At 30.0% G+C, this 20292-nt stretch overlaps 1 protein-coding gene across 2 annotated transcripts; it reads left to right on the top strand.

Moving 5' to 3' along the window:
• The first annotated feature begins 7763 nt into the window (after positions 1-7763).
• Positions 7764-10502, top strand: LOC130969356 (ribosomal RNA-processing protein 14-like). 2 transcript variants are annotated; one of them, XM_057895032.1, is made up of 2 exons: positions 7764-8063; positions 9240-10502. In XM_057895032.1, the coding sequence occupies exons 1-2, from the start codon at positions 7779-7781 to the stop codon at positions 10287-10289; spliced, it is 1335 nt and encodes a 444-aa protein (XP_057751015.1). In that variant the 5' UTR covers positions 7764-7778; the 3' UTR covers positions 10290-10502. The 2 variants fall into 2 exon arrangements, with proteins under 2 accessions (XP_057751015.1, XP_057751016.1); XM_057895033.1 differs by having other exon boundaries at positions 7850-8063; positions 9227-10502.
• The last annotated feature ends 9790 nt before the right edge of the window (positions 10503-20292 follow it).

Genomic DNA, 20292 nt, shown 5'->3' with positions numbered 1-20292 from the left:
TTTGGGGACCCTCTCCCATTACTTCTCATCTTCGTTACAAGTATTATGTCATATTTATTGATGCATTCTCAAGATATACATGTACTTTCTTACTTTCTCACAAATCTCAAGTTTTTACAGCTGTCATTCAATATAAAAATTTTATAGAGAACCTAACTGATTGCAAATTAAAGACTTTACAGTCAGATAATGGCGGTGAGTACACTTCCAAAGCTTTCTCTATATATCTTGCACAAGAAGGTATTCAATATTATTTTTCATGTCCATTTATCCCCAACAAAATGGAAGAGTTGAGAGAAAACATAGGCACTTAATAAAAATGAGCTTAGCCATGTTTTTCATTGCTCAAATGCCGAAGATTTTTTGGAATGAAGTTGTTATTACTACTTATTTGATAAATGAGTTACCAACTCTTATTTTGTCACAAAAGTCACCTTTTGAGATCTTATTTAAACAGAAACCTGATTATCAATCTCTCAAAGTCTTTGGCAACGCATGCTTTTCTCTTCTTACACCTTATAATCAAAATAAATTAGACTATAGATCACATAAATGTGTGTTTCTTGGATATGCCCCTAATTACAAAGGCTATAAATATAAATATCTATCACCCAATGGACGAATATACATCACTAGTGTAAGAAACCGGTTTTCGGTAAACAGACTTTTCTGGCTATTTTAAAATTTATTTTACAAAGTCTAGAATTACGGCCCAATAAGAAATAGTGAGGCTGACCCAATGATAAAAAGATGAAAATAAAAAAAAAAAAAAAAAAAAAAAAAATTAAAAAGAAAAAGGCCATTAATAAGGTCAAAATTGACTTTATTAGGGTAATTAATTCCCCCTAAGTCAAGTTTGACTAGTAAATAATAGATATTAGATTACCATTGATTTATTTTCTCACTAGAGACTTTTTGAGCCATAAATTCACTTTTAGTGACGGTTTTGTATGCGCCGAGAAAATCTTTTGTAACCGAAAACTTCGAAACCAGTGGTAAAAATAATTTCTACCTTGATAATTGTGTCCCAAGATTAATATTAGCCATTTATTCATGATTTATATCTTTAAGAATAAATCTTAGTCATTAATTATTTTACCACACAGTAAAAGTTACCCGAACCGAATTTCTGACTAGTATTCTGCAAATGACTCCTAAAGACTCCAAATCTTCTTACTTGCCACCCAAGTAACTTATTTCTCCTTCTCAGCCTCTGAACCAAGACTATCTCAGCCTTTCACCCCTCTCTACTGTGTTTTTAACCTCGAATAACTAACTGCAGTTAACTGTAGATAAGCTTGACACACAAGTGCTAACCAAGCTTCCTCATTTTCTTGCCCCTTCTTCATTAAATTCTAGCCCTTGACCACGAAAATTTCAGCCATTTTTACCATCATAAATTCATCAAAACTTTGATTTTTTATTTAAGGAAGTATTTGTCACAAAATTCACAAAACACTTTACACATTTTTACACTCTTTTGACCAAATTTTTGAGAGAAAAAGAGAGAAAATTCTGCACACAATACCAGCATTTTCAGCCCCTTATATCATCATTCATACCCTATTCTTCAAGTTTTCTTCAAGGATTCAAACCATACAAACACACACTCTTGTCCATTTTTGCCAATCTTTGCATTTATACCGAATTCGGCTAGGTAAACTCTTGTTCTTTCTCCTTTTCTTTTTCTTTTAAAAAGAAACAGTAACCATGATGAACCCTTACTCTCCTCCATGTATAGAGAACTCCTCTTGAAGCACCCATGGAGCACGCCTAAGGAGTTAAGGAGTTTCGAGCTCACAGTGGTTGAATTTTGACCTTTTTGCGACACTTTCGGCCAAAAATGAAACTGCACCATCACCATATGTGCTTCTACCCTTGTGTACACATTTTCTAGTATGTGAAAGGTTTAAGAATTGAATTCAATAAGAGGTAAGGGTTAGGATTAGTTAGAGTATGGTTGTGCTTATTTTCGGTGCTTATATGAGCTACTTTGTGGTGATTTTGTGCTTGATTTTTAATTCTGAAAATTCTGTGATGCTTCTCTATTTTTGGACTGTTATTTAAGTGGTATATGAAGCTATTTGCCTCTGAAAAATGTATGGGACAATAAAAAATTAATGGAGCACTTGGGGTTTAAGTTTCAATCCTTAAAAGTCACTAAAAGTGGATAAAATGGAAAACTGTATCCCTAAAAATTCAGCCACTAAAAGATTATGAAAGTCACGTATATAAGAGTTAAAAAGAGGTTAGAAAAATGATTTTAATCCTATGAACAAAGGTGTAAAAGTAAAAAGGGTGTCATGGTCATTTTTAGGTAAAAAGATAGTTAAAAATGTAATTTAAATGATAAATAAATAAAATTCTGAACTTAGTAACATTAGAGGTAAAATAGTAATTATATAAATTAATTGGGTCAAAATTAGAATTATAATAAATTTTTGGGTCTAAATAAAAGTTTTAGTAAAAGTTAGAATTAAAATGGTAAAAAGTGGTAACTAGAATAAGTAAATAAATTAATAAAGGGTAAAATGATCTTTTAGGTCCCTAAGGGTAGAATTGGTATTAATTAAAAATATAATGGATAATTTGGTCATAGAAAAATAGCAGGATTAACTTGATAATATTTTGACGCTAATTAAGGTTAAATGGTTAAACTAGAGAACTTAGGGACATATTAGTAATTTTAGGCATAAATTCAAATTAAAAATCATTAATTAACTTAATAAAGGATAAGAAGGTCTTTTAGAAAAAATATGAGGGTAAAATGGTAAAGTACACTAGTGGTGAAAGCTTCACTAAAAGCCTAAAGAAAACTAGAAAAACGAAGTTATGTACAAAAAGGGGAAATTAGAAATGTACAAAATACCAAGGGTAAAATGGTAAAATATGTGACAAGGCTGAGATATTTTAAGAAAGGACCGGGCACAATTTTTAAAAAAGAAGGGCAGATAAGTCCCTTAGAGATAAAGTTTATTGAGATGTGCCGCGGAAAAAGAACTATAAACCCAAGGTGATAGAGGTTGTTTGTAGGAGGGTATTACCTACTGATTGCTAAAACCATGTTTCCCCTTTGTACGTATATTATGGCGTCAAGCTTTGCGATGATTGCCTGTTGTCACGGACTGGTGGTATGCTTAACCACATCGACATGTATACACGGACGGACGCAATTGGGAAACCATATCTAGGACTAGTTCCTAGGTAACGTCAGGTTGCGAGTAGTCAACCGACGCATGAGCTCATGGCCTGCATAGGACCAGTCATGCATCATACTTGGTTGCTGCATTCTCTATGTTTGTGATTGCTTACTTGTACATGTGTTTGTGTTTTGTCGCTGCTTCTTGTATTCTATGGCTGGTTACTATATTGTGCTTGTACTTGTTTGTGCAACTTACCGACCTAACTACGCGAAGTCATAGACTTAGGTTGCGGAACCTCTTAGGTTTTCTTGTGTAGTACCCTGCTGGGAACCTTAGGTTCTCATCCCTTACTTCCTCATTCTGCAGATGCAAACCGATGAGATCTTCTTTGAATTTTCAGTCTTGGGCCTAGCGAGCAGCAGTAGCATTACCGGAGGGTTAGAGCGACTTCTTTTACTTTCACACAGCACTTTCGTATTTCTTCAGCTACCAGGGATCGATGACCAGTAGTAGTTATAATAGTAGCAGTGGTAGTATTTGTCTTTGTCCTTACTTTGTATAGACTTTTAGAGGGCTAGGTGCTTTTGTAAATACCTATATAAACAAGTTAGATGGGTCCCAGACTACAGTGACTCTTGTGAGTCAAGGCCTGTTAGTATAAATATGAAGTCTATAAATATTTTCATGAATAAGTAACGACGTAACTTGGTGTGAATTATGATGTACTAAATGAGCCTTCAGACATATATGTATGATATTACTATGTTTTCTGTATTTTCTATGCTTCATGTACATATTATCTATTTAACTATTATCTATTTCGTTATATCTATATATCTGACACGTGATATCGACTAGCGCTACAGGCTCATATGTATATATTTAATATAGGGTCTAAAGTCTCTAGAAAAAACCATGTAGTAGCGCCTGACGGCTAGTATTGGTCATGATATACTATAAGTTGGGTCGTTACAACTAAAAATGTTAAATTTGATGAATTTCAGTTTTTTTATTCTGATTTATTTCTCTCTAAATCTATTATTAACAAGCTTGACTTAACTAAGACGGATGCAAATAGTTCTTTTTATTTTTCAAAGTACCCTATTCCTACTATTGTTCCAAATGTCACTTTAACCACTCATCAAAATTCATGCACCTTAAATGAACAAGACACTCTGGTTAGTTCACACACAATTAAAGGTGTTCCTTCTGTCACAACTAATGACTATCCAAGCCATCAATTAGAGGATGCTTCTGATCCTAGCCACAATCCTACTCCAACACAGCACCAAGACCCTATGCAATCCACTTCTAGCATAGACATGGTTCTTCTACCTATAAAATCCTTAACACTCAACCCTCTACGACATCACACCATTCAACATATTACTCATCACAATACTCATGCTATGATGACAAGGTCTAAAATAGGTTCGTCTAAACCACAAGTATTTTTTTCTTCTATTTTGTCTAAAACTAGTGATGAACTACCTCCTAAAACATCTCATGTTGCCCTCAGTATTCTTGTTGGAAAGAGGCGATGATAGAAGAGTTTAAAGCTCTATAAAAAATCAATACTTGGTCTTTAGTACTTAAGATAGAAAATGCAAAAGTTATAGGTTGTAAATGAGTTTTTACCAATAAAAGACACACTAATGGATCTATTCACAAATATAAAGCTAGGTTAGTAGCTCAAGGTTTTCACCAAGAAGAAGATTTTGACTTTAAACAAGGCTTTAGTCCAGTAATCAGATCTACAACAATTAGGCTGATCTTAAGCTTAGTTCTTTCTCAAAATTGGGTGATAAGGCAATTTGATTTTAACAATGACCTTTTGAATGGGGATTTACATCAAATAATCTACATGTCACAGCCAATTGGCTTTAAAGAGAAGTCTGACACACATGTTTGTAAGTTGAACAAATCCCTCTACGACTTGAAACAAGCTCCTAGAGAGTGGTTCATTAAGCTAACCGCTACTTTGCACTCTTTCGGTTTCAATAATACCAAGTCCGATAATTCTTTATTTATCAAGAAACATACCAGTTCTATTATTTATATTCTTTGTTATGTGGATGACATTATAATTACTGGCAATAATTCACATTGTGTGTATGACATAATTAAGAAATTGGATACTTTTTTTACAAAAGATTTAGGTGACTTAAGCTATTTTTTGGAGATTGAGATTCACAAAACTGAAAATAGAAAATTACATCTCTCACAAACTAAATATATTACAGATTTATTGTCAAGATTGGGGATGGCTCAAGCTAGCTTTATGCAATCCCTATGATTTTTTCGTTACAATTGTTGTCTGCAGGTTCTGAGAGTTTTGAAGATCCAAAATTTTATCGAACTGTTGTAGGATCCCTACAATATTTATACATCACAAGATCAGATATCTCTTTTACTATAACAAAAATTAGTCAGTTTATGCACTCTCCCTTCTTGGCTCATAGGAAGGCAGCAAAGCGGGTATTGAGATATTTGAGAGGCACACAACATCATGGTTTAGTCATGCACAGAAGTGATGATATGATATTATTTGGGTTTGCTAATTCGAATTGGACTGCAGATCTAGAAGATAGAAAGTCTGTGTCAGGGTATTGTGTGTATTTGGGGACTAACTTAATTTCTTAGATGCGTAGGAAACAAACAACTATAAGTCGTTCCTCTACAGAAGCAGAATTTAGGAGTGTAGCAGCTTGTGAAGCTGAAGTACAATGGTTCAAGTATTTGTTAGAAAAACTGGATGTCAAGCTTCAAACTGCTCCAACTATACATTGTGATAACTTAAGCACTGTTTTGTTAATGGCAAATCCTGTGTTATATGACAAGACTAAACATTTCTAACTTGAAGTACAATTAATCAGGGACAAAATAAATCAGAAATAGTTACATACTATATATATTTCAGAGACAAATCAGGTTGCTTCTTTCTAAACCTTTAATAGCTTCTACATTTAAGAGATTGAGGATCAAACTATAAGTTGTCCCAAGACCAAACTCAAATTTGGGAGAAGGAGGGTGTCAAGGAGTGTAATTCTTTAATTAAAAAGAGTCAAGATAATCAAGAATAAAAGTGATTAGTTGTGATAATTATAAAAAATTAATCTTAGTTTAAGTGTATTATTTAAATAAAGAAGTAAAATTCTATTTAAATCTTTTTAGTGACTCATTATTTCATTGAACTCAATTCAATATTACTATTCTTTAATTTTTTATTTTTTTTCATCTTTTTACTTTTCTACTATCAAAGTTATTGTTCCAAGAATCCTTTCCAAGAACACGCATACATATAGAAGAGGAATTATATATTTATACGAGTATGTATGTAGTTTAAATGTGATAATTATATATATAGTTTGTTATGTACCAATATTTTCTCGATGTAAAAATTGATGACTTCTTTAGTTATAAGAAATGAATTTGTTTCTTTTTTCCAAGAGATTAAAGTGAGTATTTAAATTGGTGATGAGAAAACTAACAATAATCTAAAATACATGAGTAAACTACAAAATGATACTCGAAAGTTTATATCATTGACAAAATTTTTTTTAAAAAATATTAACGACAAATAAACATTTAAAAAATTTAAAAATGAGATAAAAAGAATTAAATATTAAATATATATTTTAAAATAAATTTTAGAGATAAAATTTCAATGTAAATATTTATAAAATTTTTTATCTTTAAAATTTAGTAATTCTATATCGAATTCTTTTAAAAAATTTTTAGTGTTAATGACCATATTTTTTTTAAAAAGTAAAAAAATCCAGAGATTAATTTTGCTTCAAATTTTTTTGTGCATCTTTAAAATTTTATTCAAATACTGTTATAAAAATTTGAATTAAATAAATAAGTAGTTTATTAAATATAAAAGTCTTTTTGAACAAAATTTTCATATTAATATTTAATTTTTATAATGTGTGCTGTTTTAAAATTTGTGTGCTCTCTAATAAAAATTTGTGTGCTACATAAATACAGAAAATATATTACACTATTTAATTAAATACTAGTGGAACGCGTATGTATCCCTATTATTTTAAGAGTATCAAAATCACAAAAAATATAATTTGAGTACACTATAATTGAGATACATACAATTTAAAAATTTGCGCATAAACTAAATATACTGTATTTGGTATATATCTATAACAAAATTTCTAGCACTGTACTTGACATATATATAATTTATAAAAATATCTTTTTTCTTTAAATAATAAATTTATTTATTTTTAAAATATTAAAAAAATAAAATATAACACATTATCTAAAAATAAAATTATTTAGTTTTTATTATTTTTTAATTATTAAAATTTTAAACTTTAAATATAAAAATACTCAATTATTATAAAATTATATAAAAATTTTAATTAATTTAAATCTAAATTTTTTAAAATTTAATTACAAATTTATAATTTAGAATTTATAACTAAAATAAATAAAATAATTTTAAAAAATTAACTGATATTAATTAAAAATAATTGTGTTAAAAAGTTCTACTGTTTGAAATGCTTAAGATTTTGAAATGATCATATATATTTTTTGTCGCATTAGAAGAGATTTGAACCGAAAATTAAGAGTGACAAACAGTCCGAAATTCGCGAACTGAGGCGAGGCGGGGCGAGCATGCTCGACAGACCCGCCATTTTGTTTTTTATTTTTTATTTTAAGCCTGGTAAAACATTTCAGACGCATAGCATAACTGGACCCGACTTAACCCTAAACCTTACCCACAACACAGAACCTCACCAGCCTCCATCTCAGTCTCACCCACCGACCCAACCAGCTCCCTCTCTCCGTGCCCGGCGCCATCGCGCCTCTCCTCTCTGTCGCAGGTTCGCGCCCCGCCGTCGCGCTGCTGCTCCTCCTGTGTCGGATCCACGGTGTTCTGTATTTCTTTCGATAGTTCAGGTAATATTTTGCAATGGATTCTACGATTTTAATTCCTGTACAATAAATCATAAATTAAGCACCATTAGGTTTCTGAATATTCATTAGGTAATATTTTGCAAGACAATGAATATCAGTTTGTTTGTTTTTTTTTTCTTTTTTTTTTGGTGTGCAAATGGGGTTTCATTCTCTGAATTGATTGTGGTGGTTCATGGATTCTGACCTATTTCTTGTTCTGTGAAAAGGGGTTGTTTGCTTTTGGGTCGGTTGAGTGTTTGTGTGGTGTTTCGCTCTGTTTTATCTTTGTCTGATGGTGAATCTTGGGTGCTGCTATTCTTTGATTGCTTCTATGTACTCTTTTTCTCTTTATTTTATTTGGTTTAATACTTTAGTTGACTCTTTGGTTGTTTTGTTGTTTCCAAAGTTTTAGTTTTTATTGGAATTTACATGCCAATCATAGTAATCTGTAACTGGGATGAGGATTAAAGCTGTTGATTAAGGAATTTGTATCTCTTGCAACTCTATGATGATGTGTATATATATGCATGAATAGCTTCTATGGAAGTCCTCTGATTGGTTTAAGTGCCACAGCTGTAAAATTGATGTCTGTTATTGTGATTCTTTGTTTTTAATTTTTTAATTTTTCCCTTTTTTCTAAAATAAATCCCTGGAGATCCGGATATCCGGTGGATTTTGGTTCCGCTCCCTGGTACGGGGAGTGTTTCTGGGGATGAGGGACGGGGGGATGTCCCCCTCCCCATGCGGACCCGTTGCCATCCCTTTTAACTTTTTCATTCATCCCTAGGACCCAAACTAACCCAGTGACCTCACCCAAACAAGTAAACCTGAAAGTCTGAAACTATAGTAGTCTCTCTCTCTCTCTCTCTCTCTCTCTCTCTCTCTCTGCCCTTCCATTCCCTTGCCGCTGCATCAGGTGCTTCTCTTCTCATCTCTTTTACTGTTCTCTTTCATTATTTTGCTGTTACTGTAATAGAGTGTGTTGTTTGCTGTTTTTTACTTCAAAGCACTAAGGTTTAGGTGCCAATTTCCCTCTTCCATTTTCTTATCATCTATAGGTTCAACTTCGTAACAAGCTTTCCCATTATCAGTGATGAAATTGAGTTTCACATAAGTTTCAGTAACTAGGCTTTCCCACCTTAAACCCTAATGGAAACTAATTTCAGTTCCGTTACCCAGGGGAAGAAGAAGATGAGGAAGAAGAAGCAACAATCTGTTGCAGAGGCTGATGCAGTTCAAGATTTAGACTCTGTGATTCATGACCATACTCTTTTCTTTGACAAGTTGATTGAACTCATCCCTGCCAAGTTTTACCTTCCAACCGACGATAAGGATAAGCCGTGGTTTCAGGGTCTCAGCAAGGCTAAGAAAGCCGAGGCGAAGAGGGAAACTAAGGAGAATATTAAGAAGTCTCGAAGGGAACGGTTGGATCCTGAAAATCCCCCTGCCACTACTCTTGACTTGTTGAAGCAGAACTTGGGTAAGGAGAAAGCAAATGAGAGTAGCGATGAGGAGGACGGTGAGGCTAAGCCCATTGCCCTTGAAGGGGACAATCGGTCTGTGACTTATGAAGAGCTTCGGCAAAGGCTTCATCGTAAGCTTGAGGAGTTTCGTTCAAGTCGCGAGAATTCGGGAAGGTCAAAGAAGAGGGAGGAAAGAAATGCGAAGAGAGGGTTTGAGGACAGGAAACGCAAGAGGGGTAGTGAAAATGAAGAAAATAAAGTTGCAAAGAAAGAGTCTACAGAGAAAGTGAAGAAGGATGCTGCCGAGACCTCGAAAGAGCTTGTGTTTGGTCATATCAAACTTACAGATGGTGAAATGCAAGGTAAGAAGAAGAGGAAACTTTCGAGGCATAAGGAACTTGAAAGGGCAAAGAAGTTGGAGGAAGCGAAGAATGATCCCGAGAAAGGTGAGGCTGTTGCAAAGAAGCAATCGTGGAAAGCAGCATTGGATAGAGCATCGGGGATTAAGGTTCATGATGATCCCAAGCTGTTAGAAAAAAGCATTCGTAAAGAGAAGAAGAAGCAACAGAAGAATGCAGAGAAATGGAAAGAGAGAATTCAAACAAGGGACCAGTTGAAGGCAGAGAAGCAGCAAAAGAGATCAGATAATATTTCTGAGAGGATTCATCAGAAGAAGATGCGTAAAATCGCAAAGAGAGAGAAAAAGCTTTTGCGGCCTGGCTTTGAAGGTCGCAAGGAAGGTTTTATCACTGAAGGTTCCAGTTAACTTAATTCAATGTTGGTTGGTATCTTTCCTTCATAGAATCATAATATTTTGAGTGTTAGAATATGACAAATAGAACATATCAATTTCTATGTCTGGTTTAGTATGTCTCTTAAAATTGAACAATTTTTTTTTTTCTATGACGGGTATTCATATAACATTTTGGCAATTCAGCAGTCCATATGATCAGTTTCTGGTTATAGTGGAATACCGGCATTTTATTGAATTTCAACTATCACAAGCTGTTTGATTACATTATATCATGATAGACTGATATACATTGGTTGTTGTTTTTCTTTCCTGAGTTGCTTGCAAACTTGCCTACAGTATCGAACTGTTGCTTCTTCACTAAATCTTCGGGTATGTTACAATCCATGTTTGAAATCCAAAGTCTTGATCGAAGTACAGTTGCAGAATTTCAGCCTGTGTCTAACATGAATCCTACAATTAAGTTAGTTAGATTCCAATTGTGTTTATTCTGAAATATAGTAAACTTTGATGCTATGCTATGTTAGTATATTGCATTTTATTATCCCTTTTCAGTGATCATCTCATCATCTACAATAAATTTTCTTCTATTTTATTGCATGTAGATTGTAGTATACCTATTTACTATCATAATTGGTTTCACAACAATTATATTGGTGGTTTGTAGAGTGTGGACCATTTACAGGCATGGGTATTTTTTTGGAGGATGTATAATAAACTGAATCTGTTCCAAATGTTTGGAAAGATCAATTTATAGCTTTGTGGTTATTTCAGTGAATCTCTTGTCTGCTGGTAATGAATGTCACCAATGAAATGACAGTCAAAGCACTTTGCCTCCATATATAACCATCATTCTAGCAAACTCTGATATAGGTTGATGTTAGAGAATGGCAAATTCTTGGAGGGTAAACATCACCAATTGATTTCTATCTCTGGTTTGGTATAATTCTAATAGAGTAAGTTCGTTCTTTCTGTTGTCAATCATGTGACGTATTTTGCCAATTCAGCAATACATAAGATCGGTTTATATTCTTGGATACGGACATATGAGTCATAATTCATAACTATCACGAGCTCTTTGCTTATCCATGCCGTCATAGACTAATGCACTGTTCATTGAATCATTTTTCTGTGTGTAATATGCTGAGAATGTTTATCTTGCTGTTATTATTTTCTTGGGGCACTTAAACCTGCAATGTTTTATTCTGTACGATCTTTGCATTACTTCATTCATAATGGTTACTTCATTGTTGAACTGTTACTTCATTCACCAAAATCTTCTAGTATGTTACATACTGAGTTTATCATCTTGTATGAATACGTTGGTCATACTTGTTTTGTGTTTGAATCACAGAAAATATTGATTCTATCCTGTGCTGTCCTGTACTGTATTTTAGTTATGTACCATGGTAAAACATGGTAATTATTACTTTTGCACTGATTATATTTAACCTGAACATGGACTCTATAGATTGTAGACTGTTAGTTAACCATAGTTGTCTCAGATTTCATGTCAAATTGTTTTCTCCCTTTCCATATAGTTAGAAAGTGTTGCCTCAATCAAAGATCAGGTGTGGCAATTCAACAAGTCCAGAGGTAGCTTTTAGTTCCTATAAGCCTTTGGAATCCCTCATGTTGCCATGCTCACTATGGCTGGGTTTTGCACCTTGGATTCGGGTGTATTTGTGAGTTGGGATCTGAAAGGAGAAGAGAGGGAGAGGGGGAGAGAGAGAGAGTCCATATAGCATTTTAGACCCTTTTCTTCCCACTTTTCCACGAAAGTCTTAACTCAAAAATACACTGTTAAAGAGTAATGCTCTTGAGTTTTGTTTTGGAAAGGAACAAGAAGAAGGAATATATATTGCATACAGTTTAGTGTGTATGTTCGTTCCTGACGCTTTTATACTTCAAAGTTCAAACCGGAACTCACAAACACATCTTTAGTCTAAAAAGAGTGAGCCCATCATCATTTCAAATTTCAACTATTTAGCATTCTCCAAAGCATAAATAACGTGCAAGCCTCTATTCCTAAACAACGTTCAGTCTAGATATAGATATTACTACTACTACTACAGTCCTCAATCTTTTGTAGTACTTAGTGTGTGTTTGGATTTATGTTGGGCAAATTGGAGTTTGAATAGAAGTAATATTGTAGAATTGATTTTGGGTAGAAGTGAGTTTGTGCTAATATAATTTATGTTTGATAATTTTTATTAAAATTAATTTTGATAAAATAAATATTGTTTGGATAATATTAGTTAAAATCACTTCTAGATAAATAATTAATTAATTATTAAAAAAATATAATATTAAATTATAATATTATTTTTTTAAGTATATTTAAATTTTTTTAGTATTTTTTACATAGTATTTTTTATAGTACTCTATTTTAGTATATTATAATTTTTTATTATTATAATAAAAATTAATATTTATTTATGAAATTAAAAATATCATATTAAAATTGACAACTTTTTAAGTATTTTTTTATAGTAAAAATTAATATTTATTTATGAAATTAAAAATAATATATAAAATAACATATTTTAATACTTTTTTTGAGTATTCTTAATAATTTTATTTTTATTATTATTTTAAGTTCTAATTTTTTACAAGTTATATTTTTATTATTATTTATAATTAATTTTTTATTTAATTTATCATTTTTAATAGGAACAATAATACATATTATAAAAAATTAAAATAGTAAATAGTGCATAAAAATAAGAATAATTGTTTTAATATTCTCAGTATTTATTTAAAAAAAATTATGGAAAAATCAATAATAACTAGCAACAAACTTAAATGTAGGTTGAGTAAATGCAGAAGCTATAATTTCTTGCTCCCAGTGAACGAGTTTTTGGGATGTAGAATTATGTTAGCGAGAAGAAAAGTTGCCAAACATCAAAGAACAGCATTCAAAGCATTGAAACACACTTTTATCCTCTCCAACGTGTTTAATAAACCCACCCTTAATAGTTTTAAATAGAAATAGTCATCTCTGTATAAGATCATCAGCAACTGAGTTCTAGAGTTCTGAAGAAAAGATTCATTCAAGTAGAGGAATGAATAAGAGAGAAGAGAGCACGAGGTAGAAGATGAGTTGCGTTAGAAATTTAGAATCATACGTCAGTTAGCTCTATATATAGCAGTAGAGATAGTGGCTAAGTATAGAAAGATATGGTAACAAACACAAAAAGAACCAACTCTATAACAGAGTTAACTACCTCTACTAACACTCTCAAACTTAGGTGGGGACTCAGTCTCAAACACCCTAAGTTTGCTTCTAAACTTATGAAACAAAGCTGAAGACAAGGATTTATTTCTCGTTCGGTATCTTTTATTATTTGTGCCAATGGTACGAATTTTTGGATACTATTTTGGGAAATAAAAGAAAAGAAAAAAATGAAAAACAAAAAATAAGGTACATGAGAACGCGCGGCATGTATGTATACTCGATGAAGCCATACATTGCGTGTCTTTCTTAATCACGTAATTTATACATATATTACGATGTAAGTTGTAACAATACTTTCGTTTATGAAACTTTCATTATCATGATGTTAATTATTGGTTGCTATTGCACGGAAGACATAATCATCAATCAGACAGTGATTGACTGAAATTTATTAGATAAATCAATTTGTTGAAGTTTGAATAGTTATGTTTCCTTTATTTTTGGTAATTTCGATAAGGTATCTAATTAAGTTTGTATTAAAATTTCAGTTCGAGGGGATGGTTCCTTTTAAAAAAAGTTTGAGTTCGATCTGGAAATTATTTAGCGTAAGTATCAAAACTGTGTATGTTGAAATATTTGGGATAAATTATAAAGAAAGAAAATAAATAAAGTGAAGTAAAAATTTAGAAATAAAATGCTTAAAAGAAAAGAATCAAAATAAACAATGTAAAACAAAATAATGAGAAGGAAAAGAGAAATAAATAAAAACGATAACTGAAATAATAAATAAATTCAAAATAAATGAATGAATGAAATTAAAATATTTGAAAAGAAATGAAAAGTAATAAAATGAAATACAAGAGAAAATTAAAATAGTGAAAATAAAACAAATAAAAGAAAATTGACTTCAAGCATTTACATGCACTTACACTCCATAAATCTCTTTGGCATTAGCGTGACTTTGGATTGTATAGAGTTTTGTGCGATATTGTAGTGTTAAATTGAAGTATCTGTTTCTTTTTGTATTTCTTCTATTTATAGATCACGAGGGCAAATTTACAGAATGATCTAACTTCTTCCTATTTCTTAGGTTACGATACTACTTTGACCATGAAAAATCTTGATTCTCAAGTTTAACGTCCCACGTCTTCTCTTATCTTGATCTTCAAACCCCTCTTCTCTTACCTTGGTTCCCACGTTTCATAAAGTGCATCGGGATAAAGCCTTCGTATGATTATTTCATTTCGAATTTTAGAAGTCACTGACTCGACTCCTTCTGTGATAAGTCGAACTCTTGTGCTGACGCTCTTATAGAATAATTTATGTGTTGTGATACTTTGACCTATATTTCCATGGAACAACACATTTGCTATGACATTTTGATTTATATATTATCGATTCACCTTTAAGTAAAATAACGATCATAATCGAACAATCTGTAATGTTGATTTTTTTTGTGCTAACAAGTTACAAAAAGAATTACTTTTGATTTATTATCAAATACAGAATATATATAATTGTTTTGTGATAAAAAATAATCAACTGTCATATTTATTGCATAAATAATCATAAAAAAATGTAATTAAACGATAATATAAAAAGTTATTAATACACTAAAATTAAACTATTAAAACTTAAAAAGTATATATTTTAGTAATTTATCAACTATACAAGTTTAGATTAACTAGATCCCATAGACCATAATGCTTTTCTTGTGCATGTAAATATTTTTTTGTTTAAAAAATATTATTTACAGATATTAAGCATTAGATATTATGTGGATCACACATTTTCAGTCATTATTAAATAAAAAATAAAAGTATAATTTTATCTTTAAAATTTATTAGAAATTTTAAAAATATTTTTAAATTTTATTTAGTTTTAATTTTGTTTTAAAAATTTTTAATTTGCATCAATATATTTCTGACAGCTAAATTTTTAAAAAATTTAGGATCAATTCAGCAACAATTTCAGACATAATTATTATGCATTATTGCTGGATTGATTCTAAATTTTCTGAAAATTTAACTGGCAGGAATATATTTGATGTAAAGCAAAAACATTAGAGATAAAATTAAAACAAAATAAAATTTAAGAATATTTTTAAATTTTTTAACAAATTCTAATAATAAAAAATATACTTTAATTCACTCTTAAATGAAATATAAAGGTAGGTCAGAATAAGTTTATAGGAATATATCTAGTACAATAAAAAAAATCTCTTTTATAATGCCTAACATTATTCATAAAATTTAAAAATAAAGACGTGAATCCAATCTTATTCTATCTTTATTTTTAGACAAAGTAAACAAAAATTTTGTAAACACCAACTAATCTCCTTAATAAAAAATGAAAAATATTTTTTTATATTAGAGTGAGAATAATATTTTTTAGATTTATAAATTATAAGAGTATTAATCTCAAATGTGACACTATTTAATTTAAATTTTTAGAATATAAAAATTGGACCCTCAAATTTCTAGAAAACAAAATCAGACTCTAATTTTTAAGAACAAAAATCAAACCATACATTTGGTGGATATCGAAAAATAAAAAAAAATGAACCATTCGATTTAATATTAATTCTATTTTTTTTTTACCTCGTACAAAGTAATCCGACCAACTAACAAAACACCTACATTCTTTTTTTTTATACCGAAAGATTAATCTTATTTTTTAAAATATATATAATTCTTAAAATAAATATTAATTTTTACCTCTTATTATTTATAAATTAAAAAAATATGACAAAAAATACTCTTTATTAATTGCAAAATATATTTTTTATGATTATATGATAATTTTTATAAATATTTAAAGTCTATCATAAATACAAAAATAATTATTAATGAATTATCAAAATTAAAAATAATACTTAATTTAATACAAAGATAAAATTAAAAAAATATTTACTATGAAAAGAATAAAATAAACTTTTATATAATTATAATTGAATTAATCGATTCAATTAATAATTTAAGATTTAAACTAATAATTCATTAATTTAATATTCTGACCGGATCGATTACCTCGGTTCTGATAACTATATTAAAAAGTTTTATTATTCAAAAGTCAATATTATTCCAGAGTCCAAACGTAGGTGTGATTATTAATTAAGAGAAAAATAAAACGATTACTGATTAAAAGAAAAATAAAACAAAACTTTGGTGTACAACGTAGAATGAATTTAAAATACTAAAATAAAGCATTATTTGGTACAGGATGGCTATGTACTTATAATTAATTTATATATTTAGGTGTTTTCTGTTAATATATAGACTTAAAATTTAATAGATCAGAGATATATATCGGCACATTGAAAATTTGAATTAATTAGTTATTATTACTGTTTGGAACAATAATATGACTATAATTCAATTTATCATCTATTAAATAGTTTATCATTATTATCATATATATTATTTAAATAAAAAATAAATACAATAAAGTTTTTTATTACCATTAAAAATTTATCATTATAATAAAAATTATAATATTTTAAAATATATTTTTTAATTTAATTTAAATTGTTGTTCTTGGTTGAAATATTATTAAGAAAGATATTAATTATACACACTCACACACACATATATATTAGAAATTAAAAATATAAATTTGATTTGAAAAATTAAAAGACTCTTTCATAATCAAGCTTGTTTAATCATATTAAAAGTTAAAAAATTTGACTTTACTTTTTAAATGATTAGAATCCATGTCTTCTAGAACGTCCGTACCTTCCTAATAAAAGATTATTTACGGCGTCATACGTAGACGTACGATGTACATGCATGTCATAAAGTGTAATTTCATCATAAATAATAATTAAAGAAAGTCAAAAAATCAATAAAATTTATTATTTTTAATTAATAATTAATTAATAATATTTAAAAGTATAAATTAAAATTATATTATTTGATTATAAAATTAAAAAAATTAGATTAATAACTAAAAATATTAATTAAAGAAAATAAATTTTACTAATTTTAAATTTATATATATATATATATATATATATGAGGACTCTCTGTATAAAAAATAACATAACTGACTCATCAGACTCAAAAGGATATTTGATAATTGCTACCAACTCTGCATAAAATGATAAAAACAAGCCATATACATATACGGTTTCTAGTTATACAAGTAAATAAAAAATAAGAGCAAGAAAAAGAAAGGAAAAATATATAAACATTGAAGGAGGTCATTTACGGCTTCTGAATGGAGCAGGTATTTGACTTTTGGCTCTGCATGTGATCTGTTGATCGAAGTTCATGCCAACACATCTATGTGTTCTAGTAAAAAACAAGCTCCTATTTATTATATTTTTCTTTCAACTTGATTAGAATAATACTTATACTCGCCGCCATATATGGTGCATTAATCATCATCAATTCATGACCCTGTTTTTAAAAGGAATTTTAGCCTATTGAACACAAAGGATGTAATTAGGTTAAATGAAGAATCAAAGTATAGCAATGATTCGGCTAATACAAGGAATCAATTAAAAAGAAAAGAGAAATTTAAATTAGGTAAATAATAATTTTACTCTATTTTTTATTAGTTGAACTACATATTTAAATATTTTTGTATCTAAGTCCAACCAAACAGGTTTAATACAAAAAAAAGCTCATTCTCATTAATAAAACGCGTGTTATACGCTCCGAAAACCACCTAAACATTATCAATTCACTTCGCGCTTGAATATGAAAAAAGTTCCTTCTTCCAACTTGATACTGCGGCCAACAAATTTTAAATCTCTCTCACAATTTCTCAAAACTCATTTGTATTCTCTGCAGAATCGGGTGGAGCGTTTGAATTCTTCAACAAAAAACACACAAAAATAAGAACAAAAATTCTGCAAGGTACTGAGCAAACTATTGTTACTATGTTCAGTTAATTACTAGTTCAATTTAAGGTTTAGAAGATTGAGTTTGTTCATTTAGTAGAACGAGTTTCTCTGATTCTATTTTTCTTGTTTTCTCTATACCTAAGGGCATCGAATGAAACTGTGTTGTTAGTTTATTGGTTCTGATAAACAATTCGGTTTATCTTAGTTTAATTGAGTTCATTTGCATGCAGAAATAAATTGAAATGTACTTTCTTTCTTATTGAATGTTTATGAAGTTTTATCCAAATCTGAACCAAATTCAGTTCATTTGTGAATTGAGTTAGGTTAACTGCATACTATTGTTAAGTATTTACCAAATTTGTTATTCCTTAAGAATTTCGATTCATCTTAGTTTAATTGAGTTCATTTACATGCAGGAATGAATTGAAATGTGCTTTTCTTGCTGATTGAATGTTTATCACTTTTTGTTCAAATCTGAATCGAATTATGTTCATTTGTGATTTGAGTTAGGTTCACTTGATACTACTTTTAAGTATTCACCAAATCTGTTATTCTTTAAAAAATTTGGTTGATCTCTTAGTTTAATTAAGTTCATTTGCATGTAGAAATGAATTGAAATATGTTTTTCTTGCTGATTGAATGTTTATCATTTTTTGTTCAAATCTGAACCAAATTCAGTTCATTTGTGAATTGAGTTAGGTTCACTTGATAGTACTGTTAAGTATTCACCAAATCTGAACCAAATTTGGTTCATTTGTGAATTGAGTGAGGTTCAACTGCTAAGTATTGACAAAATTTTTTGTTCCTTACAGCAAAAATAAAAAAATGACCATCTCAAAAAAGAAAAAACCTCATTATAATGTAAGTATATACACGTTAAATCAACTCTATTTTTGTATTATAAATATATTATATCATAATGTTTTAAATCCTTGCAAAAAAACTCACTATCTGAGATGAGTGTAAAAAAGAAAATTATTGTTGAAGAAATGGGAGTCGGTGCCCTAGTACATATCCCGGAATTGAATGTCTCTCACAAATTCTTAAGGGAATTGATTCGTTGCTTTGATGTCTATTATGGATTCTTAGACACTCTCTATGAAAAAATCTACATAACTCCGGCCAAGATAAGAGATGCACTAGGCATAAATTTTGGCAGTATTATACTTTTTATTTTTTACATTTGTATTTTTTTTATCTTTTTGTTATTCATTAAGTAATTTCGATTCCTTCTTTAGTTAATTTGAGGTTCATTTTGACTGATTTATTTATATTAAAATATTATAGAGGATCATTTTTTTGAAAAAGTTAAATACAGCAAATTGAGTGAGGAGCAAAAGGAGATTATTGACAACTTCAAAGGTGCTACGTTGGCATCTTTGACAAAATCTGTCATTGATATGAGTGTTGAAGAGGAGGAAACATCCTGAAATTCAATAGGACTTTTTTCGTCTTCGTCCAGAAATACTTCTTGCTGCCGACAACCAGAAGCACAGTCTCCTCGGTCCATAAGTTGCCTACCCTTCATGTGGAGACCGTCCGACGATGAAATTAGGCGTCTCATGTGTTGAGCTTCCTAATCAAGGGGATCAAAACAAAAAGAGCAAGAAAGAAACTTTTGATTGATGGTTGTGTCTTCGTTTTAATATTAATATATTTTCATAAAACGAAATTCCCTCAACTAGAAGTAGATGACGCGCTGGGCCACCATGGGTGGCGTACTGAACATGGAGGAGGCTGGTCGAGCGGATTGCTTTGAAATAATTAATGAAAATGGTAAATAAAAAAAACTTATTTTTCTTGAAATTTTGGTTCACATACTTCTAAAAATACTGTGCTAACTAAATAAGTTTATGTTTTAGGGACTTGTGAAAAGAGCATAATTGAGGGGAGGAGAGATAGAAGAAAAGAAGGGAAAAAAGAAGGAAAAGAAGAAGAAGAAAAAGAAATTGTCATCTTGCATTCGTCTTCGGAAGAAGACAATTTTTCTG

Source organism: Arachis stenosperma, chromosome 3, assembly GCF_014773155.1.
Source record: "Arachis stenosperma cultivar V10309 chromosome 3, arast.V10309.gnm1.PFL2, whole genome shotgun sequence".
NCBI lineage: Eukaryota > Viridiplantae > Streptophyta > Magnoliopsida > Fabales > Fabaceae > Arachis > Arachis stenosperma.
This window is presented reverse-complemented; position numbering and strand designations above follow the sequence as displayed.

Bases quoted from the DNA above. Each gene is read 5' to 3' on its own strand.
- LOC130969356 (XM_057895032.1), top strand. From the start codon at position 7,779: ATGCTCGACAGACCCGCCATTTTGTTTTTTATTTTTTATTTTAAGCCT. The intron at 8,064-9,239 runs GTAATATTTTGC...TCCGTTACCCAG, and splicing joins TATTTCTTTCGATAGTTCAG to GGGAAGAAGAAGATGAGGAA.